Here is a 25,120-nt window from a genome sequence, read left to right on the forward strand (position 1 = left end):
GCCCAGTCTAGAGCCACAGCGCCTACCAGAGGAAGCGAGAACCAGGATTCCACGAAGAAATGAAGCAGAAGCAGATTCCTGCCATCTGTGCCAATCCTTCCAGCCTCCTGTCACTCATTCTGTGTGTCTTAACTGCACAGTTTCACCTCTCTCCAGGCATCAGAGTCTCTGTTCTAAACTTCTGATTCCGCCATTCTCCTCCACACCTCTAACCACCTCCATGTTTTACCATTGCCTTCAACTACAGCCATAGAGAACCAAACTGCTGATTGCTTCCAATAAATTCATTCTTCCTACAGACTTTCTTAATTTCAATACCAATAGCCTCATAATTGCCAAAGTGTGGAAGTTTTGCTGCCCACATTTGAGTAGCCAGCAGAAGTCTTCATGAATGTTCACTGCTGTGCATCTGAGGTCCCTTTTAGCTCCAGATGTTCTTTTAGTTGGTCTAGGGGGCTGCAACATATTTTATTCACATTTCTTATACCAAAGCTAGAGGATATTGTCAAAGAAGGGCTCTGATCAGCATGTGCCTCTGAAATGCCTTTATGGACTTCTCTACGTCAGTCATCCTCAGAGAATGAGCTGGGAACTGCTAAGAGTCCTGGGACACTGAGATAACCTGTGAGGTCCAGACTGTTCCTACAGTAAATCAGAGATGCTATTTGGCTACTTCACTTCACTCCTGCATCAGTAAGTGTCCTGAGTCAATGCGACTGCTATCCTGTGACAGAATGAATAGAGATGGGTGTATGAGAATCCAGATGCAGAAAGACAGACAATGCTCGATCCCTCTTCTCCAGGCTAAGACCCTTTATATGGAATGTTTCAGAGTTCAGAAATTTTCAGATTTTGGAATACTTACATACATGGTCAAAATGTACTGAGAATTAATCCCAAGTATAAACATAAAATCACAAGCATTGTGGTACACACCTTTAATCCCAGCACTTCCAAGGCAGAGGCAGGTGGATCTCTGTGAGTTCAAGGCCAGCCTGGTCTACAGAGTGAGCTCCAGAGACAGCCAGAGCTATGTAGAGACCCTGTCTCAAAAAAAAAAAAAAAAAAAAAAAAACCAAACAAAAAAACAAAAAACCCAAAAAACAAAATGAAAGCTACTGTATCTTATATTGGTAAGAGTAATCTTACACAATATTTTTATTAATTTTATGCTAAAACAAGGGGTTGTGGGCATAATTTTTCACTTCTCACATCATTCCAAATTTTCAATATTCATAATAAGGGCACTCAACCTGCATGAGAGTCTTAAAAGGTTGAACTCTTCAAAAAAGAGCCTACAATGGGCCTTAATGGACCAGCATGTAAAATCCCAGCATAAGCCTGCCAGCCTGAGTTCAGTCCCCAGATCCCATGTAGAAAAGGAGGGGGTGGCTTGCTTCTGCAGACCAAGCATGTTACAGTGCAGTGGAAATAAAACTACCCTTGCAATTGGTCATGGGCTCACCCCCCAGGGCACATGCATGTGTGCATACATACACAAATAAATGAATAAATCTTTAAATAAAAACATAACTGTAGTGGTGGTTGCCAGGAGCTTACATTGCAGAAAATGGAAGGAGGTTAATCAAAGAATAAGATCTACAGCTGTTGATAATTTCTGGAGAGCTCCTTGTACAGGTTGGTAACAGTACAACTAACCATGAGTCGAAAACTCAGAATAGGCCAAGAGAATAAATCTTGAGTTTTCATTCCATAAACACAACACACACACACACACACACACACACACACACACACACACACACACAATCCACACTTTGGCCTAGAGCTATCCATAACTCCAGTTCCAGGGGATCTGTCCTGGTTGGGTTTTGTCAACTTGACACAAAGATAGCCATATCATAAAGAGGGAATCTATTGAGAAAACATCTCCAAATATTTGCCTATAGCAAAATTCTGTGGGAGCATTTTCTCGATTAATGATTGACGTGGGAGGACCCAGCCCACTGTGGGCAACACAACTCATGGACTAGAGGCCCAAGATAATATAAGAAAGCAGGCTGAGCAAGCCCTGAGGAGCAAGCCAGTAAGTAGCTCTCCTCCACAGCTTCTGCTTCAGCTCCTGCCTCCAGGTTTTTCTGCCATAACTTCCCTCAGTGACAGAGTGTGACCTGGGAGCTGTTAGGTAAAGTAACCCTTTCCTCCCCAAGCTGCTTTTGGTTTGTTGTTTCATCGCAGCAACAGAAACCCTAGGACAGGATGCAATGTCCTTTTCTGAACTCCAAGGGCAACAAGCATACACACATTTGCAGGCAAAACATATAAAATTAAAACACGCATGATTTGCGCCCTCTGTTCAGCTACATCACTTCCTCTTCCTTCACAGCTCTGTCACTTCCTGTCTGTCTGTACAGCCCTCCAGACCTCCATGTTAACTAGTTTTGGAATTTAAGGCATGTGCCACCACACCTGGCTCTGTTTCCAGTGTGGCCTTGAACACACAGAGATCCTGCCTGCCAAGTGATAGGATTAAGTGTGCTACCACTGCCTGACTTCTCTGTTTACTTATAATGGCTTGCTATTTCCTCTGATCTCCAGGCAAGCTTTATTTACTAAAGCACAAATAAAACATCACCACATTTCAGCACAAATATCACCACACACACAAAGCACAAAAAATAAAATTAGTAAATCAGAAAGTATCAGTCTCTTTGAAACTCTGGGACTTCTGGATGGATTATTGTAAAGATCTGATGTTATACTCCTATTAAAATAGTCCCTGAGAGCATACTGTTCTATCTAAACTAAATAAGAATGGAGTCAGTCTGCTTCCCACACTGCACTTACAATGGGTTAGCAATCAAAAATTCCTTACCTATTCCAGAAGCTGGTGTGAAGGAACGGATTCTGTTAACAGTAGCAAAGTCCAGGGATTGGAAATATCTGAAAGATGACTTCCCCATCTCCCAGGTGAAAATGTCAATTGAATTTTGATTTCCTGTGATTAAGAAATAAAAAGCAACAAGCTGTACGAAGAAAATGACAAAATTGCACAAAACAACTATAGTAAAATATTAAATTCAATTAAAGAAACTTTCCATTTTATTTATATATATGTGTGTGTGTGTGTAACAATATATATACAATATACATACAATATATAATATATATATATGTATACATACACTATACAATATGTATACTATATATATATATGTGTGAAACACTGCAAGCCCTTTCTGTTTTTTATCACATGAAGCACACACACATACTAAAACACACCAAAGGACATACTCTGTCATGTGAAACACACATACTAAGACACACCAGGAGAAACACTCTGCCACATGAAGCACACGCACTAGGACACAATACAAGAGAGAACAGAATGAAATGTGTATTTTTATACGGATTGTAATCTGAGTCAATTTTATCAAAAGCCACTACACACTATCAGCTCTATAAATTTCTCATGATACGTCAAGTAGAGTCATATAAAGTTATAACTGACTATAAAATCTTTATACACCTTCTCACATTACCCACCTACTCCTCATCTTATAGGAATGTAAGTTTGAAATGGTAGTTCAGCACAGCACAAGATCACAGGTATAAAGCCTTCTTTAGGGTAAAATCCATTTCTAACTGACATTAATACTTTCAATCAAGAAAGTCTATGAATCCTCAAAACAGAGAACATTTCACATAAAAGAGACAATATAATGCTGTATGGTTTTGGTAGTAACTGTACATCATAAATTATGTAATGACAAGCACAATATTTCCTCACCTAGAAAGGTATTTTTGGCAAAAAATAAGTAAACATCATCGCCCGAAGACAAAGCCTCCACTTGTGTTATTCCACTGATGGACACTTCTTGAAAGTTAGTAAACTGACTACCAGACCATGAGAATAAAAGGGCATTTCGTTTGACATTAGCCTGGGAAATGGCTAAGAAGACAGAGCCTCCTCTGATGAACAAGGCCATGCCCAGTACACCTTGGACAGGCAATGTCTGGTGTAAGGCAAAGATGCTTCCATTCCATCTGAAGACCTGTAGGGAAAGTCCGAACACAAAGCCCTTATGATCAGGAACTGAGCACCTGTGACAGTCTAACAGGGTGATACACCCACACTCCTGCAGCCTTCTGTTTAGTTGGGAGAGTAGTGATATAACAGAAAAGTAATGAAACTGAGTCTCTCTCTCTCTGTCTCTTTCTCTCTCCTCCCTCCATCCCTCCTGTGTGTGTGTGTGTGTGTGTGTGTGTGTGTGTGTGTGTGTGTGTGTAAAATGAATAAAAGAGAAGTTATTTGAGAAGAAATCAGCATAAAATATAGAGAGAGGCAATGGCAGCAGAAATCCAAAAGTAGAAGAAAATGGAACTGAGTCGAAAACACAAAATCCTTGATGCCTTGATGTCCTCACCAGCATCTCAAACAACAGAATACAGAGATATCTTCGCCCTATGGTAGCATTCCTATATTTTTGTCCTCATGGTAGCAAGTCATGGAGGGTTTTAGGATAAGTACCAAAAGTTAACCTTAAAAGAAAGTCCATAATTTACCTGCTCATTCTACACCCTGGTCACTTTTTACAAAGAGTTGTAATACTTAAGTAAAGTTTGGACTTTCAGCCAAGCACTAGGCTGGCAGCCATGGATGCAGTGGCTTTTTCTAAGAGTCCAGCAACTATTAGAGAAGGTAATTAAGTTGTCAATCAGTGAATAAATAAAGACTGCACACTGAGACAGTACAGAAGGTGACAATTGGGGTGGGAGGTACAGAGAGTGGATGTCCTGAGGGGGTCAAGTCAGACATGTTGGCTCCAAAGACAGAAAGTTTGTCTTGTTCTAGGCGAAGATTAATCCAGTTTGAAAGAATGTTAAGGGAATGGGGGACTAGAAAGGTAAGGCATGTTCTCTGGGATGATGACATAATTTACAGGTGCAATGAGGGTTTCTGAGGCAGTGAAGAATAAGAACGAAATGATTCCATCAAGGCAACGGGCATGCTGCAGCACTGGCCTAGAAAATGAGGAACGACATGAGAAACAGCACAAACCAATGCTGTTTAAAAGGTAAGTGCAAATTCTCAACAGCAATTGGCTCTGCAAAGATCAGGCCGTCTAGAGAAGGGCTGAGACAGGTTCTAACTGTCTCAGTGGGAAACGATGGGGGGTGCCTTAGGGAGATTATAAGTGAAATGATGGAGAGAAGCCTTAGGGGGATAAGAAGTGGATAGATGTGCCTGTATGCTAAATATAATTGAGATATTCATAAAAAGCACTTAGTGGTAACAAGGTTTAAAGAATATGAAGGAATAATTCAGCAGGGATAGACCATAGTCACTCTGGAATGATTCCTCTTTATGTGGCTGCTATTATCTGACATTAAAGCGAAAATGAACCGAGCTGCAGGGAGAAGATTTAAGTTCAGACCACAATGCTCTGTAGCATATGCTTAAAATGATGTAAGCGGGCATGGAAGGAAATAGACAAGGGAGTCTAGAGTACAGAAGAAAGGCTTCCTACATGATTGGGAAGACATTGGCCTACAGCTTGTATGTCAAACCCCAGACTTATAAAATTACTCAGAGCAACTACAGAGAAAACAAAACAAATTAAAACCAAGTTCTAGAAAACTCCAAGATGTCTCAGTTTAGAAAGAAAGTGGGAAATAATAGTGATTGAGAAGGATGGGGCAGTAAGGAGGAAGAGGAAGAGAAGGAGGGAGGGAAGGAGGGAGGAAGGATATAGGGAGGGAGGGGAGATGAAGGGAAGGCCGAGGAGGGGAAGGAGGGCAAGGGAAGGGCAAAGGGCAGGAAGGTTCTGACGGATGGGTAAAGAGGAAGACAGAGAACACAGATCCATGGAACAGAAAAGAGGTTTCCAGTCTGAGGTATGCTGACTGCCATACGCATTCACAATGAGGACACACACACCCCAGAAGACCAACAGCCCAGTCCCCATCTGTGTGCATGAGGTGTTGTATTAACTACTTACCTTGTTTTCAGGATAAAGCACTCTGACAAAAGCACCTGCGGGAAGAGTTGATTTGGGCTCACAGATCCAGGGCACCGCCCACCACAGTGGGAAATGCAAGGCAGTGGGCAAAGGAGGCGGCGGGTCCCACTGTATCCACAGCCAGGACACACAGAGAGATGAATGCACATGCACCACTCACTTTCTCTTGTCTAGCTCCTGCAGAATCGCAGCCTATAGAACGGTGCTGCTGGAAGGGAGGGGGGGTTCCTGCCGAAGGTGACCTAATCTAGATAATTGTTCATAGTCATACCCAAAGGCTAGCCTTATCTAGATTCTGTCAAGTTGACAATGGAACTCAGACCATTGGAGAGATTTCTTCATAATAGAGAGAAAATGGAAATATCAGGGAAGAGGGCTTTCTTTTTAAACTGGGCAGTGCTTGAACATTATGCCCACTGTAATAACCTCCATGAGAGAGAATTGGCAGCATAGGGGGAATAGCGAGGGTCTAAGAAGGCAAGAGGGGCATGGCGTGTGATGGGAAGGGAGATAAGGCTGGGTTTCGAGTGGTATAAAAAGTAGTAAGCGTCCTTCTGGCTGATCTCATAGCAGGAGAGTCATTCTCTGAAAATGAAGAGGTGCCAAGCATGTACGGAAGCCTGAGTGACAAAGAACCATCAAGAAAGCACCGAGATGACAAGATGGGGTGTGCTAGAAAAGTGTGACACTGGTGATGTGACCCTGAATGCCCACTTGGCAGTGTTCATCATGAGTGTTTAGTGATGCCATCTGCTGAGCTGTGATTTTTCTCCACAGTGTTTTCCCGCCCAGTTAGACTCTAATCAGATGCTCGTGCAATTATTGGATTAGTCTCCAAAAACTGAAGATGCCCAGTCATTCCACATCACCACCATCAAATCATGGCCTTTGTTACACAAATCCTATAGGCCACATGGGAGCAGATCTCATTGGCATGGCTTGGGAGGGGGGAATTTTACTTTAAGAGAATCACACCTGAGTTAACTCAGAATCATTTCTTTGACTTGCAATGATGAAATAATCTTGATTGTCTGAGGTGAAATGTTGTACTTGACAACTTCCTGAAATAATAATTGTCTGAACCTGCAAAAGAGTAGTGATAAACATTTAAAGTCTTTAACAGTGGAAGCAACTGAATGCAATAACATACATTAGTACCTGGCTAAAGATTTGAGAATGTGTTTAATTGGTAGCTTATACATTCCTAAGTGTCATTTGAAGACAAAAATAGTCTTGAATTAAGATACTTGCTACAATGTGTATCAATTGCAAAAAAGTTCTTTTTTATTTTAACATAGAACATATATCCTCTTTCATTTTGATTAATCTTATGAATTTGAATTGCACTTAAGTAAAGAATCCACAGAAAAAGGAAGAATTTTTACCAGGAGTAATTTGAATCCAGAAGTGAGCGTGTACACACTGTTAATGGAAGGCTTTTCTCCATTTTTCCCCCCATGAGTAATGACAAGATAAGGGGAAACACCAATATTAAAGGCCTTGCAAGTTTCAGGATTTTTGATATTTAAATCCTAGGAAATACAAATGATATTAGTAATTAATGCTATATCAAATTTTTCACATACATTTCAGTTTGTATACCATAAAGCAAAGAGTGATGTTTACCTCAACTGGAATGAAAGTCCCTTGCCATCGGTAAACAACTAACGATGCTTTTCTTAACATCACACCATAAACTGAATCTTCAACAGTAAAGAAACACCAGCCAGATGCTGTCTGGTCGAAAAAGCTTTGAAATACAGAAAAGACAAGATCCACTCCCCCTAAAAAAATAAAATAAATCATTATGTATGTGTATATAATCACATCTGAACCTTATCTCATTTGACTTACTATGTAAACAGTAAAACTAGTGAGCATATTAGAAAGAGGATGGCGATAATGGGGTGTGTGTGTGTGTGTGTGTGTGTGTGTGTGTGTGTGTGTGTGTATGCCTGTGTGCCTATGTGTCTGTGTGTATGTGTGTGTTGTAAGTTAAAGTGAATAGACACTAGGAAGCCTGAAAACAGTATCTAAAAATACCAATGTTTTTAAAGTAGTGATATTTTGATCTATATCCTACAATCTTTTCCAAGTGTATTAAAAACTAAACATATATATAGTATATGTAAGTATATATTTTGAAGAGAAACATGCTAAAATTACTTCTATCAGCTTCCATAAAGATTGTCAAAGGGCAGCTGAAATTTAAAAAGGATAAATATGTCTTATAAAAACATGCTAATGGTACTATCAAACTTAATCTCACATTTTTAAATGTCTGCTCATCCAACGGTTTCTCAGTTCCTATTTTATAGACTTCAGAATGTCTATGCAGACTCACTTCAATTGACTTTAATATTTTATCAAATTATACATGTCCTAAAATTTTGTATTTAAAAATACTAAAAGAGAAAACCCCTAATTAATGAGGAAATATTATTTTAAAAAAATATTAGTTCTATCATGTATTGTCATGACTATTTCCCAAAGTAAGTTATTTTTAGACTTTAGCTAGTTATGTGAACATATGGAATAAGAAAAACAAAATCAACAACTTATATAAATTATTGATCAGATCACTTTAGTTCAAGAAGACACAATGTATGTACCATTCACTAGAGACTTTCCTAAATGCACCAACTGCATTCTTATCTTGCAGCCTTTCAAACAAGTTCACAGCTTTTTCATTAAGACTCCTAAGTATAACTGACATACAGGCAAATCTTAAGTCCTGGAACTCAAGAAGGTGGTAATAAAGATTAAACAGCTGCCACTTAGGACTGTCCACTCTCAGGAGTGTGTCGAAAAGCTGAGTGGGAAACCAAAGCTTTCTTGTCTTTTGTAGTTGTCCTATGATGTGTGTGTGTATACACACACACACACACACACACACACACACATATGTGTATATATAGTTGTCTCCCATCTTCTAGGCATTGTTGCTACTTCTATTTCTCTTCATAATTTTCAGTCTTCTTCTGATGCTGGGCCTCTTCAGCAGCACTGCAGAAAGTTCCCATCACTCCCAACTGCACAGGTAGGAATTCTTATCTAGACCCCTATCCTCCCAGCCAGAATTTCAGAAATAGTTGCATGTAGTTAACATCTCTACCACCACTTAAAGTATTACTCAATTCCTGTCCCCTATACAAATAACCTTCACTATGCTCATGTGTGCAGTCCACATTAGTAACTGCAATGGTTGCTTTTGTTGGTTTTCATCTTACTGGATGCCCACCTGAAGAGGCACACACAGCTTCCCCTCAATTCTAACATTCTCCTTTGGCTTTGTCAGCAATTCTGCATGACTGGGTTTCTCACAAGTTATTTCAAATCTCCTCTCTTAGGTGATTATCATGTCCCTAGCCACACAATATGCGCCTTTTCAAAGATTAATCTGCATGCTTATCCCCAATCTAACTATGCTCTCTCTTTTTAGTCCCTCAATTCTCATGAGCTTCAACACAATATGTATCAAAACTTCCATTTAATCTAGAAACCTATCTCCTCAACTCTAACTCAAATGTAAAATACACTTAGTCCAGTCCCTTATTCAAATAATACCTCTTTCATAATTCTCTCTCTTAGATGATTGCATGAACTTCTACCCAACTGTGTAAGCAAGAAATCTGGGTCATCCACAGCATCTCACTCACCATCATACCCAGTTTATTACTGGGTCTAAGCTACCTAACCTGCTGCCTCCTGTTCATTACTCTGCATCCTTTTTTCTCTTCTGTACAAACAATTCTTTACATGACACTATGGGTAATATCTATAAAATATAAATATGGTCACACCACACCATTCTTGTTCATACCTAAGCCACTGAGAGGCTTTTCATTAAACCTAAGATGAACATTGGCATCCAGTAACTATTTTTCAAATTATTTAATGATCTAGCCTACCTAACTAATTGATTAGACCAATATTTCCTCTTTCTCTTCTGTTCACTGTCCATTCAATATCTTCCCTTGTATATCAGTTCATGACTCAAGTCTCCAGCCTTGACAGCCTTTCACTGCTGTCTCCAGCTTCCTCCCATCCAGTTCTCTCATTCAATCCCCATTCATCAGTCAGTCTCAGGTCAAACATTGATTGTTATGGAAGATTATTTTAAGATTGTTGTGGAATAATTATTTTACATTTGTTTATACTGTGGAACATTTATTTTAATGATGCAAAGATGTGTTGCATTATTTTTTGTTGCATTTGTTTAACTCTGTGAAGCTGTGTTACATTACCTGTCTAAAACACCTGATTGGTCTAATAAAGAGTTGAATGGCCAATAGCAAGGCAGGAGAAAGGACAGACATGATTGGCAGGCAGAAAGAATAAATAAGAGGAGAAATTTGGGAAGAGAAGATCAAGAAACAAGTAAAGAAGAGGCCAGCCACACAGCTGCACAGCCAGATATGGAATAAGAAGGAAAGAAAAGATATACAGAAATAGAGAAAGGGAAAAGCCCATAGGCAAAAGGTAGATGGGATAAATTTAAGTTAAGAAAAGCTTGCAAGAAACAAGCAAAGCTAAGGCTGAGCATTCATAAGAAAGAATAAGCCTCTGTGTATTCATTTGGGAGCAGCATGGAGGGCCCCTAAGAATAAAGAGTAAAAACAACCAACTACAGTTGATTCTCCTTGAAAGCACTCATTTAGTATTTTTTTAAATTTTATATGTATATATGCATGTTTGTTTAAATATATGCCATGTGTATGGGTACCTGCAGAGGCCAGAAGAGGATGTCAGATCCCCTGAATCTGGAGTTTCAGGCAGTTGTGAGCCTCCTGACATGGGTGCTAGGAACAGAACTCAGGCCCTCTGGAAGGGAATCAAGTACTTTTGACTGTGGAGCCATCTCTTCAGCCCTCACTTATATTTTACAACTTCCAGTTTCCCCTTTAAAGCATTATTATCATTTGCAATGTGTGGTGATATTTTATTTGTACTTTAATAAATAAAGTTTGCCTGGAGATCAGAGGAAATAGCAAGCCATTTTAAGTTAACAAAGAAGTCAGGCATTGGTAGCACACACCCTTAATCCTATCACTTAGCAGGCAGGGTCTCTGTGTCTTCAATGCCACACTAGGGAACAGAGCCAAGCATGGTGACAGACATGAAGTGACAGAGCTGGCCAGGAAGAGGAAGTGATGTAGCTAGACAGAGAGCAAATTATATGGCAGAACAGCAAGGCAATCAAGGTGTGGGCAGACAGGAAGCCGCTCTCTTTGGAAGCTACAGATTTGGTGAGGTAAGGTTGGCTGGTAGCTTTCACTATTTCCCTGATCTCTCTAAGACTTTCATCCCTATATTTGGCTCCATGTTTTTTTATTTAATAAGATTTAGAAATCTGTCTACAGCAATGCAAATTGATTTTTATTTCTGGCAATGTGTAAATTCTAAACTTTGTGAGCTGAAATACAACAATAAATATTGTGGATACAATAAGAGAATCAAATACCTGTTCTGTGGGTAATAGACCAGTAATATACAATTCATGGAAATAAAGTGAAACGTACTCATGCCAAAAGCTGTCTCAGACACTGTCTCCCACTGCACACTCACAGCTAAATCAAGGCCATTTGTTCGTGAAACATTGAGGTATACACTCCTGTTGAATTCTTCAACATCTATAGAGGTAGCACTAAAAGACAAGCAAATGGAATTTGGAGAGCAAAATAGGATAATTTCTAAATATTTAAAATACATATCACACTGCCAGAATATTACTTAATATACTTATAAGTTTGTACACCCCAATGAGACCCACAAATTTTATGCATTGGAGAGACTAGACTCTAATATTAAAAAGTATTCACTTATGGATATTTTTTAAATAAAAAATACAAATGTAAACCAATAGCCAAGCACTTGGCCAAACTCTTGGAGTTCAGTTGAAGAGAAGGAGAAGGGATTATAGGAGCAAGAGGGGTCAGGACCATGATGGGAAAAACCTCAGAGACAGCTGACCCCAGCTAGTGGGAGTTCATGGACTCTGGACTGACAGCTAGGGAACCTGCATGGGACCATACTAGGCCCTCTGAATGTGAGTAACAGTTGCATGGTTTGATGTGTTTGTGGGTCCCTGGGCAATGGGACCAGGACTAACCCCGGGTATGTGAACTGGCTTTTTAGAGCCCATTCCCTATAGTGTGATGCCTTACTCAGCCATGATGCAATGGAGAGGGGCTTGGTTCTACCCCAACTTGTTCTGGCAGCTTATGTTGACTACCCAAGGGAGGTCTTACCCCCATGAGGAGGGGATGGGAGTGGGACAGGGAAGACGTGAGGGGAGCAGGAAATGGGGAGAGAGGGGAACAGGGGTTGATATGTAAAATGAAAAAAAATTAAATAAAAAAATACAAATGTGACACACTCCAATACTCTTATCATAACAATGATTAAATATTTGTCACATCACAATATATAGTCAATGTTGCCATTCTGAAATCTCTTACATAGAACTCAAATATCTGATAAGAAATAAATGAAGTAGGAAATTTTAGTCTATTAATAAATAAAGGTAGAGCTCTTAATTATTTAAGATATAAAAATATTTGTCCACTCCCAGACATTTTAAAACCAGATACTAGCTTTCTTCTACATCTCCTCAGTTTAAACTTGTTGCCTATTTGTTTCAAAATGTTAATGTGTTATAAATAAATCATACCTATTTTCAAGGGCAGAGATACTAAATAGTCCCAAAGGGGCCTGGTTTTGTAAAATTGTTATCAGGGTTTGAACATGGGTCCCTAGTCTAGCACCTCCAGTTGGATTAAACAGGGTGCAGACAAAATGCTCATCCATTTCTGGTTCTGTGTCTAGTATGGCTGAGATGTGCAGGGCCTGGAAACAAAATGAATAATAAAGTTAATAGAACATGATCATTTTTGAAACACATGTGGAGAAATTTACTAACCATTTTGACAACCTATTTTTGAAACATGACTTTTGCTTACATTTGATTCACATCATGTGATGACTACAGTTGTTTCAAGGTTAAAATCCCCAAGTGATCTGCTGCCTTAAAGTGTCTAAAAAGTAACAGTTGATAGCATGGCACTCTTTGGAGATGGAGAGATGGCTCCACCTTTAAGAGTTCCTGCTGCTATTCCTGAGAACCCAAACTTAGTCCCAACACCCACATCAGGCAGCCCACAACTGCCTATAACTCTAGTCCCAGAAGATTGGATGCCCTCTTCTGGCCTCCATGGACACCTGCACTCAAGTGCCCAGATACATATATATGATTTTTAAATCTTTTTTTAAGTTTTCAAAACAAAACAACAAGAATTGATTACAATGTTAAAGTCATGTGCTGATTTCTGCAACATTTTGTCCCATCCAGGCTACATAACTTCATTAACCTCATCCCAATCTGTAAATGACTGTCTAGAAGCAAGGCAGAGTGGGTACAGAGTAGAACCAATTAAATTCTTGCCATCATCAGACCAAAAGGGCTATGGTCTCAGCACAGAAATGGGAAAGAACTACCTACTGGTAGGGAGCATTCCCAGAATGCCGTAACCACTGCACTGATCCCACCTATACAGAGCAAATGACTCAGCAAGAGGACTCTTAATTTGAAAAGTTAGAAAGCTGCATTCTCTAGAAAGGGCAAAGGACAAAAGGGAGGCCTCTGGATGGCAGTGACTTAAATGTCTTACTCTGAGAGGTGGTTATATGTGCACATATATATCTTTAAAGCCATTTATCTACACGCTTCTGGACTGTATGCCATACAGGTTACATTTTTAAATTAAAATGTGGGAAGCAGTTATGTTTGTTCAAAATTTATTTAATCATTTGTCCTAACAAATTAAATAAATTAAAATTAATATTCCTAGTGAATATATCAAAGTATCTTAACCTATTTAAAAAGGGAGGTTTAAGGAAAATAATAATTTAAAATATAAAAGAATACTTTTTAAAAGAAGAAAAATATGAATAAAGTAACAGCAAATTCACAAAGCACTTATGCTTTCAACTTTTATGTCACTTCAAAATTGGGGAGATCTTTAAACAAATCAATTAAAGGTTTTAGATTTTTCAACAATATGAAAATACTGAACTTGGAAAACATGCTAAAGTTTACAGGAACACAAGAGGACTGAGGATGTAGCTGACCTTGCCAGCATTCACAAGGCCCTGGATCCAATACACACCATGAAAAACAGGAGATTTCTTCAATTACTAGATGAACTCTCATGTTAAATTATTGTAAGTATACTCATTTAGTGTTGTATTTGGGTCTAAAATACATAAGTTAATGTGACCAAATATTTTTAACTGTACCTAAAAAAAAACCAAGCTGAGAGGCCAGAGAGATGGCACACATGGTTAAGAGCACTGGCTGCTCTTCCAGAGGACCTGGGTTCAATTCCCAGCACCCACATGGTGGCTCACAACCATCTGTAACTCTGTCCAACTCCTCCCCTTCTGATCTCCACAGGCAGCAGGCACACATGTCCTATACACCCATATATATGGGCAAACACACATACAAATAAAAATAAATCCAAAGAAGTTTTTAATAAAACTGAGTACTCAAAACAAAAAAAGTTAGCACACAAAAGAGGAAGGTAGGAAGGTCTCTGGTTTTCGTTCTGTTTTGGTTTTGAGTACAGCTAGCATTCATAACTAATTTCAAGTCCAGCCACTTGCCATCTGTGTACACTTTATAACACTGTAATGCTAACCACTGTCTCTCTCATTTAAGAAGGTTTTTGTTTGTTTTGCTTTGTTTTGCTTCTTGAGAACTTATGGCACATTTCTGAGAAAATTATTTTTAGATACTAAAGATAACCTTAGTTCTCATTAACGATGTTGAAGATTCACACTCTACCTTGGCTCGAACACCCCCCTCTAGAACGACAAAGCCTTTGGAAGGAGTCAGGTCCTTAGACTGTGTTGAAGAGTTGACTTCTGTCACAAGGAACTGAACCGCCACCGTTCCAAACAGGCCTTGTGCAGGCTCCCGAATGATGATTAACACTGCAACACTCTCCTGCATGTGGAGAGATGTTGGTTCTCTGAGGAAAATGTGCCCACTGTTGTTAAAGGACAGAACTCCAGGGCCATCGTCATTTGCAAGGACAGTAATCAAAGCTGTTAAAACAAAAATATTCAAGCAGTTGCTGAATGTGTTAGAAATCCTAAAGACAGTACGCTCACAGCTGACTGTTGGATCATTACCAACTCAGTTCTCACCATAGCCATGAGGGAAAACCTTTTAGTGACAGTATTTTAGTATTTAGTGACAGAACATACACAGGTACTCCATAGAAGTTCAAAAGCTAGAAGGAAACAGAACTGTGATACAAGCTGGCAAGTCAGCTGTTTACCATTCTTACACTAATTTTCATATTCATTCATTAGGCAGGGAGAGCACATGTCACATTGTGTGAATATGTGCAAGTCAGAGGACAGCTTGTGGGAATCCGCCACGTGGGTCCCAGAGATCAAATTCAGGTCATCAAGCTTGGTGACAAACACCTTTACCCACTGAGCAATCTTGCCAGCCAAGACATACAGACTTGAGCATTATCATAATATCTTTATATATCAGTTGTCATTGTTTGAAAATATAACAGTAAAGGGATCTCATTCAAAATAGACAATTAACAAAAATTAAAGGGAAAATATAAGAAATATGTATACAAAGAAAATCACAAAACACAAAAGGTCGACTGTGGCCACCTTGTCTCCCCTTGACCCTCTCTCAGGTCCCTTGCAGTAGTTCACATTTGTACAATAAGGGCTCTCTCTCTCTCTCTCTCTCTCTCTCTCTCTCTCTCTCTCTCCCCCCTCCCTCACCCTCTCTCCCCTCCCCCACCCACCCCAAGAGAGCATCAACCCATGACAGACAAAGTAGGCCAGCCTGTAGGGATTTTCTTGAACAATGGCTAATGTAGGAAGTGACATAGGCAGGTGATCATGACTTCTATAAAAAGCAAGCCGAGCAAGCCACAGGGAGCAAGACAGTGAACACCTTCCTTCCATGGCCTTACTTCAGTTCCTGGCTCCAGGCCCCTTTCTTGAGTTCTTGTCCTGATTTCTGTTCATGGTGGATTGTAAGCTATAAGCTAAAACAAACCCTTCCTGCCCAGTGTGCTTTAGTCGTGGTGTTTATCACAGAAACAGAAAGCAAACTAGGAAAGATAACTTTATATTAAAAATCAGTAGCTGGGCTCTGTCCCCAGCCCCAGCAGACTTCCACCACGGAAACACAGACTACACCACTCAGAACCAGTGAGAGACCCTCCTGTCCTGTGGCCTGTCCTCCCCCCCCCTCCCCCCAGTTCCAGTACCACTGCTGGGCCCCACCCCCTACTCTAGAGGAATCCCACTGCTCTAGCATAGCCCTCACCAGTCGACCAGCAGGTGAGTGACCCACCTGCCAGCTGGACTGCTGCCACTCACTGTGTTCTGCTCCTTAAGGCCCACACTGCCACGCAACCCTGTCATCCCACCTCATCATCTCCCCTCCCCAGAACTCTGGCAGACTCCATAGGACTAGACACAGTCCACACCAGCAGGCAGAACAGATGCCATAGCCCTAATCACAGTCCACACCAGTCAGAATAGCCCCAGCAGCTCTACTGGACATCAGGCTGGATCTAGGGATCCAAGATGACTTCAGCTTTACCAGAGGCCAGACCTGATAAAGGGACCCAAGGTCCTCAAATTCCCAGCAGAGACACCCTGCTGGACCTGAAAATTCACCAGTCACCAGAACTAATGGACACTTAGACCAGAAGACCAGAGAGGAAACAAAAATCAAGGAACAAAACACGCATCCAACAAAGACAAACACAGAAATCAACATCTAGACCTACAGTCCTCCCAAATCCAGATGCCTAAACGCAGTGTAATACCACAATAACAGGAAGGACAATGTATCACCACCAGAGCCCAGTGATCCTCCCACAGCCAGACCTGAACATTCCAACACAGCTGAAGCAGAAGAAAACCACCTTAAAAATAACTTTAGGAAGATGACAGAGGTCCTTATAGAGGAAATGAAAAAAATCCCTTAAAGAATTAAGAAAAGGAACCAAAAAAAAAAAATGGGAGGAAATCAATAAATTTTTTTTTCTTAAGATTTATTTATTATATATACAGTGTTCTGTGTGCATGTGTCCCTGCAGATCAGAAGAGGGCACCAGATCTCATTATAGATGGTTGTGAGCCACGATGTGGTTGCTGGGAACTGAACTCAAGACTTCTGGAAGGGTAGCCAGTGCTCCTAACCTCTGAGCCATCTCTCCAGGCCCCAATAAATCTTACAGAAATCAATAAATCTCTTAAAGAATGTCAAGGAAACCAAGAAAAAACAAACAGTTGACAGAAACAATTAAAACTGTTCAAGACATGAAAATGCAAACAGAGGCAATAAAGAAAACACAAACTGAGGGAATCCTAGAAATGGAAAACCTGGGCAGTCAAACAGGAACCACAGACGCGAGCGTCACCAACAGAATACAAGAGATGGAAGAGAGAATCTCAGGCATTGACATGATAGAGGAAATAGATTCATTGGTCAAAGAAAACATTAAATCTAAAAAAATTCCTAACACAAAACATCCAAGAAATCTGGGAAATTATGAAAAGACTAAACCTAAGATTAATATGAATAGAAGAAGGAGCAGAATCCCAATTCAAAGGCCTGGAAAATATATTCAACAAAATTATAGATATAAAATATCCCACACTAAGGAAGGACATACCAATAAAGATTCAAGAAGTTTACAGAACACCAAATTGACTGAACCAGAAAAAAGTGCCCTTGACTCATAATAATCAAAACACTAAACGTACAGAATTAAGAAAGAATACTAAAAGCTACAAAGGTAAAAGGCCTAGTAACATTTAAAGGCAGACCTATCAGAATTACATCTGACTTCTCATGAAAACTCTAAAAGTTAGAAAAGCCTGCAGATGTCTTGCAGACTCTAAAAGACCATAGATGCCAGCCAAGAGTACTATATCTGACAAAACTTTCAATCACCATAGATACAGAAAACAAGATACTCCATGATAGTCAAAGTTAATCAATATCTATCCAAAAAAACAGCCCTTCAAAGGTACTCAAAGAAAACCCACCCCAAGAAAGTCAGCAACACCCATGAAAAAACATGTGATAATCTCACACCAGCAAAACCCAAAGAAAGGAAACACACACACACAAACACACACACACACACACACACACACACACACACACACACACACACACCACTGCTACCACCACCAACAATAACAAAATAGCAGGAATTAACAATCAGTTGTCATTAACCCTCATTAACCCTCTTAATATCAATGGACTCAATTCACCAATAAAAAGACACAGGCTAATAGTACAATACAAAAACAGTATCCAACCTTCTGCTGCATACATGAAACACACCTCAACATCACATTACCTCAGAGTAAAGGGCTGGAAAAAGATTTTCCAATCAAACAGACCTAAGAAGCAAGCTGGTGTAGCTATCCTAATATCGAAAAAAATAGAATCAAGCCAAAATTAATCAAAGGAGATGAAGAAAGACATGACATATTGTTGTCCTTTTTTTTAAATTGTTTGCTACCTTTTAAGCCACAGCTGTTCAAATCATCAACTGCAACTCTGCAGCTACCAGCAGCAGTTAGGCCGAAAGAGCAGCAGCCTGAGGGAATTCTGTTCCCTCAGGCACTGACTCTTTCAAAGCCCTGACAGGAATTTAACTCATCTCTGCCCCTTTAAAGAACTCAAGATTCAAAGGGTAATGTGGAATTCTGCTCCTCAGAGAGGCTGAATAGCAAGTAGCTTACCTCATCTCCTTGCTTGCTTCCTCCAAAAAGCCCCCCCTGCTTTTCCTGGTCCCTACTTAAAAACCCTTCTACTCCCTACCATTTCCTGTCAGCTAGCTGCTGACTCCGCCTCCTGACCACAGGTGGGTTTATCTAATCAAACACTCCTTTGCATCATTAAACAAATGTTCCAGAGTATAAACAAAAGAAATAATATTCTACAACATCATATTGATCAAAGGACAAATCCATCAAGATACTTCTAAAATACATACAAGGGCACTCACATTTGTAAAAGAAATATTACCAAAACTTAAATCAGATATTGAACCGCACACATTAATAGAGGAATACTTCAACACCTCATTCTCACCAATGGACAGGTCAGACAGGCGGAAACTAAATAGAGAAATAATGGAGCTCACAGATGTTATCACTCAAAAGGATCTAACAGGTATCCACAGAACACTTCACCCAAACACCAAAGAATATACCTTCTTCTTAGCACTTATGAAATTTTCTCCAAAACTGACCACATACTTGGTCACAAAGCAAGTCTTAACAGATACAGAAAATAAATGGAATAACCCCATATATCTTACCAGATAAGCATGAATTAGAGTTGGAGTTCAACAACAACACAAATTACAGAAAACCTACAAAATCACTGGAACTTCCAACTGAATTATCACTGGGTCAAGAAGAAATAAAGAAAGAAATTAAGGACTTCCAGGAATTCAATCAAAAATGAATACACAATATACCTAAACTAAGGGCCTGCATAAAGAATGTGGAGAAATCTCATTAACAGCACACCTGAAAGATCTAGAACAAAAGAAGCTAACAAACCCAAGAGGGGTAGAAGACAGGAAATGATCAAGCTGAGGGCTGAAATCAATAAAAAAACAGAAACAAAGAGAATACAAAGAATCAATGAAACCAAGAGTTGGTTCTTTGAGAAAATCAACAAGATAGACAATCCTTTATCCAAACTAACTAAAAGGCAGAAAAGGAATATCCAAATTAACAAAATCAGAAGAGAAAGAGGAGCGTAACAACAGACTCCAGGGGGATATAGATAATAACTAGGTCAAACTTCAAAAACCTGTACCCCATAAAAGAAAAATCAAAAGGAAATGGACAAATTTCTTGATAGATATGACATACCAAAATTAAATCAAGATGAGATAAACAATTTAAATGGACTGATAACCCATAAAGAAATAGAAACAGTCATTAAGTCTCCCAACCAAAAACAGTCCAGGGCAAGATGGTTTCAGTGTAGAATTCTACCAGACTTTCAAAGAAGAAAGAAATACCAATACTCCTCAAGTTATTCTACAAAATAGAAACAGAGGGACTATTACCAAATTCTTTTTATGAGGCTACAGTTACTCTGATACCCATACCACACAAAGACTCAACAAAGGAAGAAAATTACAGACCAATTTCCCTCATGAACACTGATGCAAAAAACTCCATAAAATGAAAGGATCAAGAGATGCCATAGCAGGCTGCTCAGTCTTCTCTCAGCGATCAGACCTCAATTTTAGTATCCTGAAACTGAGCAAGCTCTTTCTGAGAGAGCCATGAACAAAAGACAATTAATCACTGATGCCCCTGTCAGCAGGGACAGGGAGATAGGATGCACCAAGCCTGGGCCACTGAGCCAATCCCCACAGTCAGTACCTGCTAGGTCAGACAGCCTCCACAAAAGCTCAAGGACAAAGCCTGGGACTTGTCCAGGCATGCCAAAAAATGGATAACTGTAACCCCAACTAACCCTAACCAATTAAAAGTTACTAATATGATTGCCACTCATATAAGCCAATCCTGAGTCTGTTCCTTTGTAGTCTGTAGACCCCAAGACCCCCCCACCTTGCTTTACACACTATAGGAACCCTGACCACTGATACTTGGGGTCTCTCCTGCTCTGCTGCTGCATCAGATGAGAGGCCCACGTTAACTCCCAATAAAAAGACTCTTTGCTTTTGCATCAGATTTGGGTCTCTTGCTGGTGTTTGGGGGACAGGACTCTGAGCACAACAAAAACACTGGCAAATGGAACCCAAGAAAATATCAAAAAGATCATCCACTATGAGCAAGTGGGCTTCATCCCAGAGATGCAGGGATGGTTTAACATATGAAATACATCAATGTAACCCACCATATAAACAAACTGAAAGAAAAAACAATGATCATTTTGTTAGATGCTGAAAAAATCCTTTGACAAAATTCAATACCCCTTCATGAGAGATCAGGGATACAATGGGCATATCTAAACATAATAAAAGCAATATACAGCAAGTCAATTGCCAGCATCAAATTAAATGGAGAAAAACCAAAGCAATCCACTAAAATGAGAAAAAAGATAAGGCTGTCCACTCTCTCCATATCTATTCAATATATACTTGGAGTTCTAGCTAGACCAATAAGACAACAAAGGGAGATCAAGAGGATACAAATTGGAAAGGAAGACATCAAAGTATTGCTATTTGTAAATGACAGGATAGTATGCATAAGCAACCCCAAAAATTCTACCAACAAACACCTACAGCTGATAAACACTTTTAGTGAAGTAGCTGGATATAAAATTAACTAAAAAAATAAGTCAGTAGACTTCCTATATACAGAGGACAAATTGGCTAAGAAAGAAATCAGAGAAACAACACCCTTCACAATAGCCACAAATAATATAAAATATCTTGGGGTAATTCTAACCAAGCAAGTGAAAGACCTGTATGACAAAGAACTTTAAGTTTTTGAAGAAGATTATCAGAAGATCTCCCATGTTCATGGATCTGTATGATTAACATAATAAAAATGACCACCTTACCAAAAGCAACCTACACAGATTCAATAAAATCCCTATTAAAATTCCAACACAATTCTTTACAGACCTTGAAAGAACAATACTCAACCTCATGTGGAAAAACAAAATACCCAGGATAGCTAAAACAATCCTGTACAATAAAAGAACTTCCAGAGGTATCACCATCCCTGATCTCAAACTCTAATACACAGCAATAGTAATAAAAACAGCATGGTGTTGGCATAAAAACAGACAGGTGGATCAATGGACTCAAATCAAAGACCCAGACATAAACTCACACATCTATGGACACCTGATTTTTGACAAAAAAGCCAAAATTATACAATGGAAAAAAGTATCTTCAGCAAATGGTGCTAGCATAACTGGATGCCATCAGGTAGAAGAATGCAAATAGATCCATATCTACCACCCTGCACAAAACTCAAGTCCAAGTGGATCAAAGACCTCAACATCACTGAACCTGATAGAAAAGAAAGTGGGAAACAGCTTTGAATGCATTGGCACAAGAGACAATTTCCTGAATAGAACAGCAGTAGCACAGACACTAAGATCAAAAATTAATAAATGAGACCTCATGAAACTGAAAAGCTTCTGTAAGACAAAGGACACTGTCAAAAGGAAAAAAAAACAGTAACATACAGAATGGAAAAATATCATTATCAACCTCATATGCAACAAAGGGCTAATCTCCAAAATAGATAAAGAACTCAAGAAACTAAATAACAAAAACCCAAATAATCCAATTTTAAAAATGAGGTACAGACCTAAATAGAGAATTTTCAACAGAAGAATCTCAAATGGCAGAGAAACACCTAAAGAAATATTCAACATCCTTAGCCATCAGAGAAATGCAAATCAAAATGACTCTGAGATTCCATCTTACACCAGTCAGAATGGCTAAGATCAAAAACACTAATGACAGCTCATGCTGGAGAGGAAGTGGAACAAGGGTAACTCTCCTCCACTGCTGGTGGGACTGCAAACTTATATAGACACTTTGGAAATCAATATGGAAGTTTCTTAAAAATAATGGGAATTGATCTACCTGAGGACTCAGCTATACCATTCTTGGGCATATACCAAAAGGTTACTCAATCACACCACAAGGACACTTGCTCAACTATGTTCATAGCATCCTTACTCATAATAGCCAGAAACTGAAAACAATCTAGATGTCCTGCAACTGAAAAAAGGATAAAGAAAATGTGGTACATTTACACAAAGGCATATTACTTTGCTGTTTATGACATCATAAAATTTGCAGGCAAATTGATACAACTAGAAAGAACTCATGCAGAGTGAGGTGACTCAGATGGAGAAAGACACACATGGTATGTACTCCCTCATAAATGGATGTTAACTGTTAAGTAAAGGATAACCATGCACAATCCATAGATCCAGAGAGGCTAGGTAACAAGGTGGGCACAAGGGGTGTGACAGGGATGCATGGGTTTACGTAGGAAGGGGAAATAGAAGAGATCTCCTGGGTGGACTGGGGGCAAGTGGGGATGAGAACTTGAAGGATCAGGTTGGGAAGTGGATGGAGGGGAGAATACTGAAAGGTTGACTGGAAGGTGGGGAAGCATTTTAGGATCAGGTAGAAATGGGATGCAAGGGAAACTACCACGAATCTACAAAGCTAACCCAAGCTAAGGCTCCTAACAATAATGGATATGTAGGCTGAACTGGCCCTCTCCTGTGATCAGATTGGTGACTACCCCAATTGTCATCAGAGATCCTTCATCCTGTCACTGATGGAAACACATGCAGAGACTCACAGCTAAACATTAGGTTGCGCTTGGGGAATCCTTCTGAAGAGAGGGAGAAAGGATTGTAGGAGCCAGAAGGGTCAAAGACATCACAAGACAACCCACAAACAACTAATCTGGCTCATACAAACTCACAGAGTCTAAACTAACAACCAAGGAGGTCTGCATGGTACCGACCTCGTCCCTCTACATAGATGTGACAATTGTGTAGCTTGGTCCACTGTGGGACTCCTAACAATGGGAGCAGGGGCTGTCCCTAATGCTTTGGCTAGCTCTTACGAACCTATTCCTCATACTGGATTGCTTTTCCCAGCATTAATTCAAGGGGAGGTGTTTAGTCTTGATATGCCATGCATTGTTGATACCCATGGGAGGCCTGTCCCTTCCTGAACAGAAACAGAAGAGGAGTGTATAGAGGGAGGGGGCAGAGGAGGGGAAAATGCAGTTGGGATGTAAGAGAGAGAGAGAGAGAGAGAGAGAGAGAGAGAGAGAGAGAGAGAGAGAGGGAGGGAGGGAGGGAGGGAGGGAGGGAGGGAGGGAGGAAGGAAGGAAGGAAGGAAGGAAGGAAGGAAGGAAGGAAGGAATAAAGTCCATCTTTACAAATAATGTTAGTAGCTTATATATTTTAGAAGAAAAATGATTCATAGTTGTATCTCACATATAATCATCAACGAATAATTTCCTTCATGTTAAAAATAATCATGTACAAATCAAAATTGCACAAATTTCATAAAATATAGTGAAATAATTCACAGTGTTATAGGAGAAAGCAAATAGGATTCAAAAGAATAACAAAAATACTGATATTTTCAAAACTGTATAATAAAAGACACTATAATGAATTTAAAACATAAAAGGACAGTCTCAGATGATCAGTTACAAAATGTCTAAAAATTGAGCCTCTCTGCTCCTCCCAACTCCAGTGCAGCTGCACCTTCTCAGGCAGCACCAGCCTCATCCGGGAGGCAGGATAGTGAAGGCTGGAGTGAGTGGGTTTGGCATCTGTCTCCCTGGTTACCAGGACTGCCTTCCAATCTAGCAGAGTGAATGCTATTGATGACCCTTGCACTGACCTCGACTACATGATCTACATGTTCCAGTATGATTCCACCAAAACTATGTTCCACAGTCAAAGCTGAGAACAGGAAAGCTTTGTCACTTAAGGTCATCTCCATCTTGCAGGATCAAAATCCCATCAGTATCAAACAGGGTGATATTCATGCTGAATGTGTAGTAGAATCTATTGGTGTCTTCACAACCACAGAGAAGGCTGGGTCCCACTTGAAGGGTAGAGCCAAAAGGGTCATCACCTTTGTCCTCCTGCTGAGTCTACATATTTGTGATGGGCATGGCCACGAGAAATATGAAAGTTTACTGAAGATAATAGCAATGCCTCCTTACTACAAAGTGCTTAGACCCATATATCTATCCCTTTCCATGACCACTTCAGCACTATGGAGGGATGCTGTGGGATATTCTGTATGTCAAATGTGTTGCTCTGATTGGTGAAAATAAATGAAATGCTGATTGGCCAGTAGCCAGGCAGGAAGGATAGGGTAGGCGGGACAAGAAGGAGGAGAATTCTGGGAAGTAAAGGCTGGGGCGAGAGACACTGCCAGCCACCACCATGACAAGAAAGATGTAAGGTAATGGTAAGCAACAAGCCACGTGGCAAAGTATAGATTAATAGAAATGGGCTAAATATAAGAGTAAGAGCTAGACAATGGTAGGCCTGAGCT

General features: G+C 39.8%; 1 protein-coding gene across 1 annotated transcript in view; it reads right to left on the minus strand.

Moving 5' to 3' along the window:
- Nucleotides 1–25,120, minus strand: part of Adgrv1 (adhesion G protein-coupled receptor V1) — a 506,561-nt gene that overhangs the window by 378,179 nt on the left and 103,262 nt on the right. Inside the window, exons 44-51 of the mRNA XM_036207476.1 lie at nucleotides 14,833–15,095; nucleotides 12,658–12,833; nucleotides 11,507–11,631; nucleotides 7,611–7,768; nucleotides 7,370–7,516; nucleotides 6,960–7,067; nucleotides 3,752–4,016; nucleotides 2,837–2,959 (exon numbers count right to left, since the gene is read on the minus strand). Coding sequence (XP_036063369.1) covers nucleotides 2,837–2,959; nucleotides 3,752–4,016; nucleotides 6,960–7,067; nucleotides 7,370–7,516; nucleotides 7,611–7,768; nucleotides 11,507–11,631; nucleotides 12,658–12,833; nucleotides 14,833–15,095 — 1,365 coding nt within the window. The remainder of the gene's footprint in view (nucleotides 1–2,836; nucleotides 2,960–3,751; nucleotides 4,017–6,959; nucleotides 7,068–7,369; nucleotides 7,517–7,610; nucleotides 7,769–11,506; nucleotides 11,632–12,657; nucleotides 12,834–14,832; nucleotides 15,096–25,120) is intronic.

This window comes from Onychomys torridus, chromosome 15, assembly GCF_903995425.1.
Source record: "Onychomys torridus chromosome 15, mOncTor1.1, whole genome shotgun sequence".
NCBI lineage: Eukaryota > Metazoa > Chordata > Mammalia > Rodentia > Cricetidae > Onychomys > Onychomys torridus.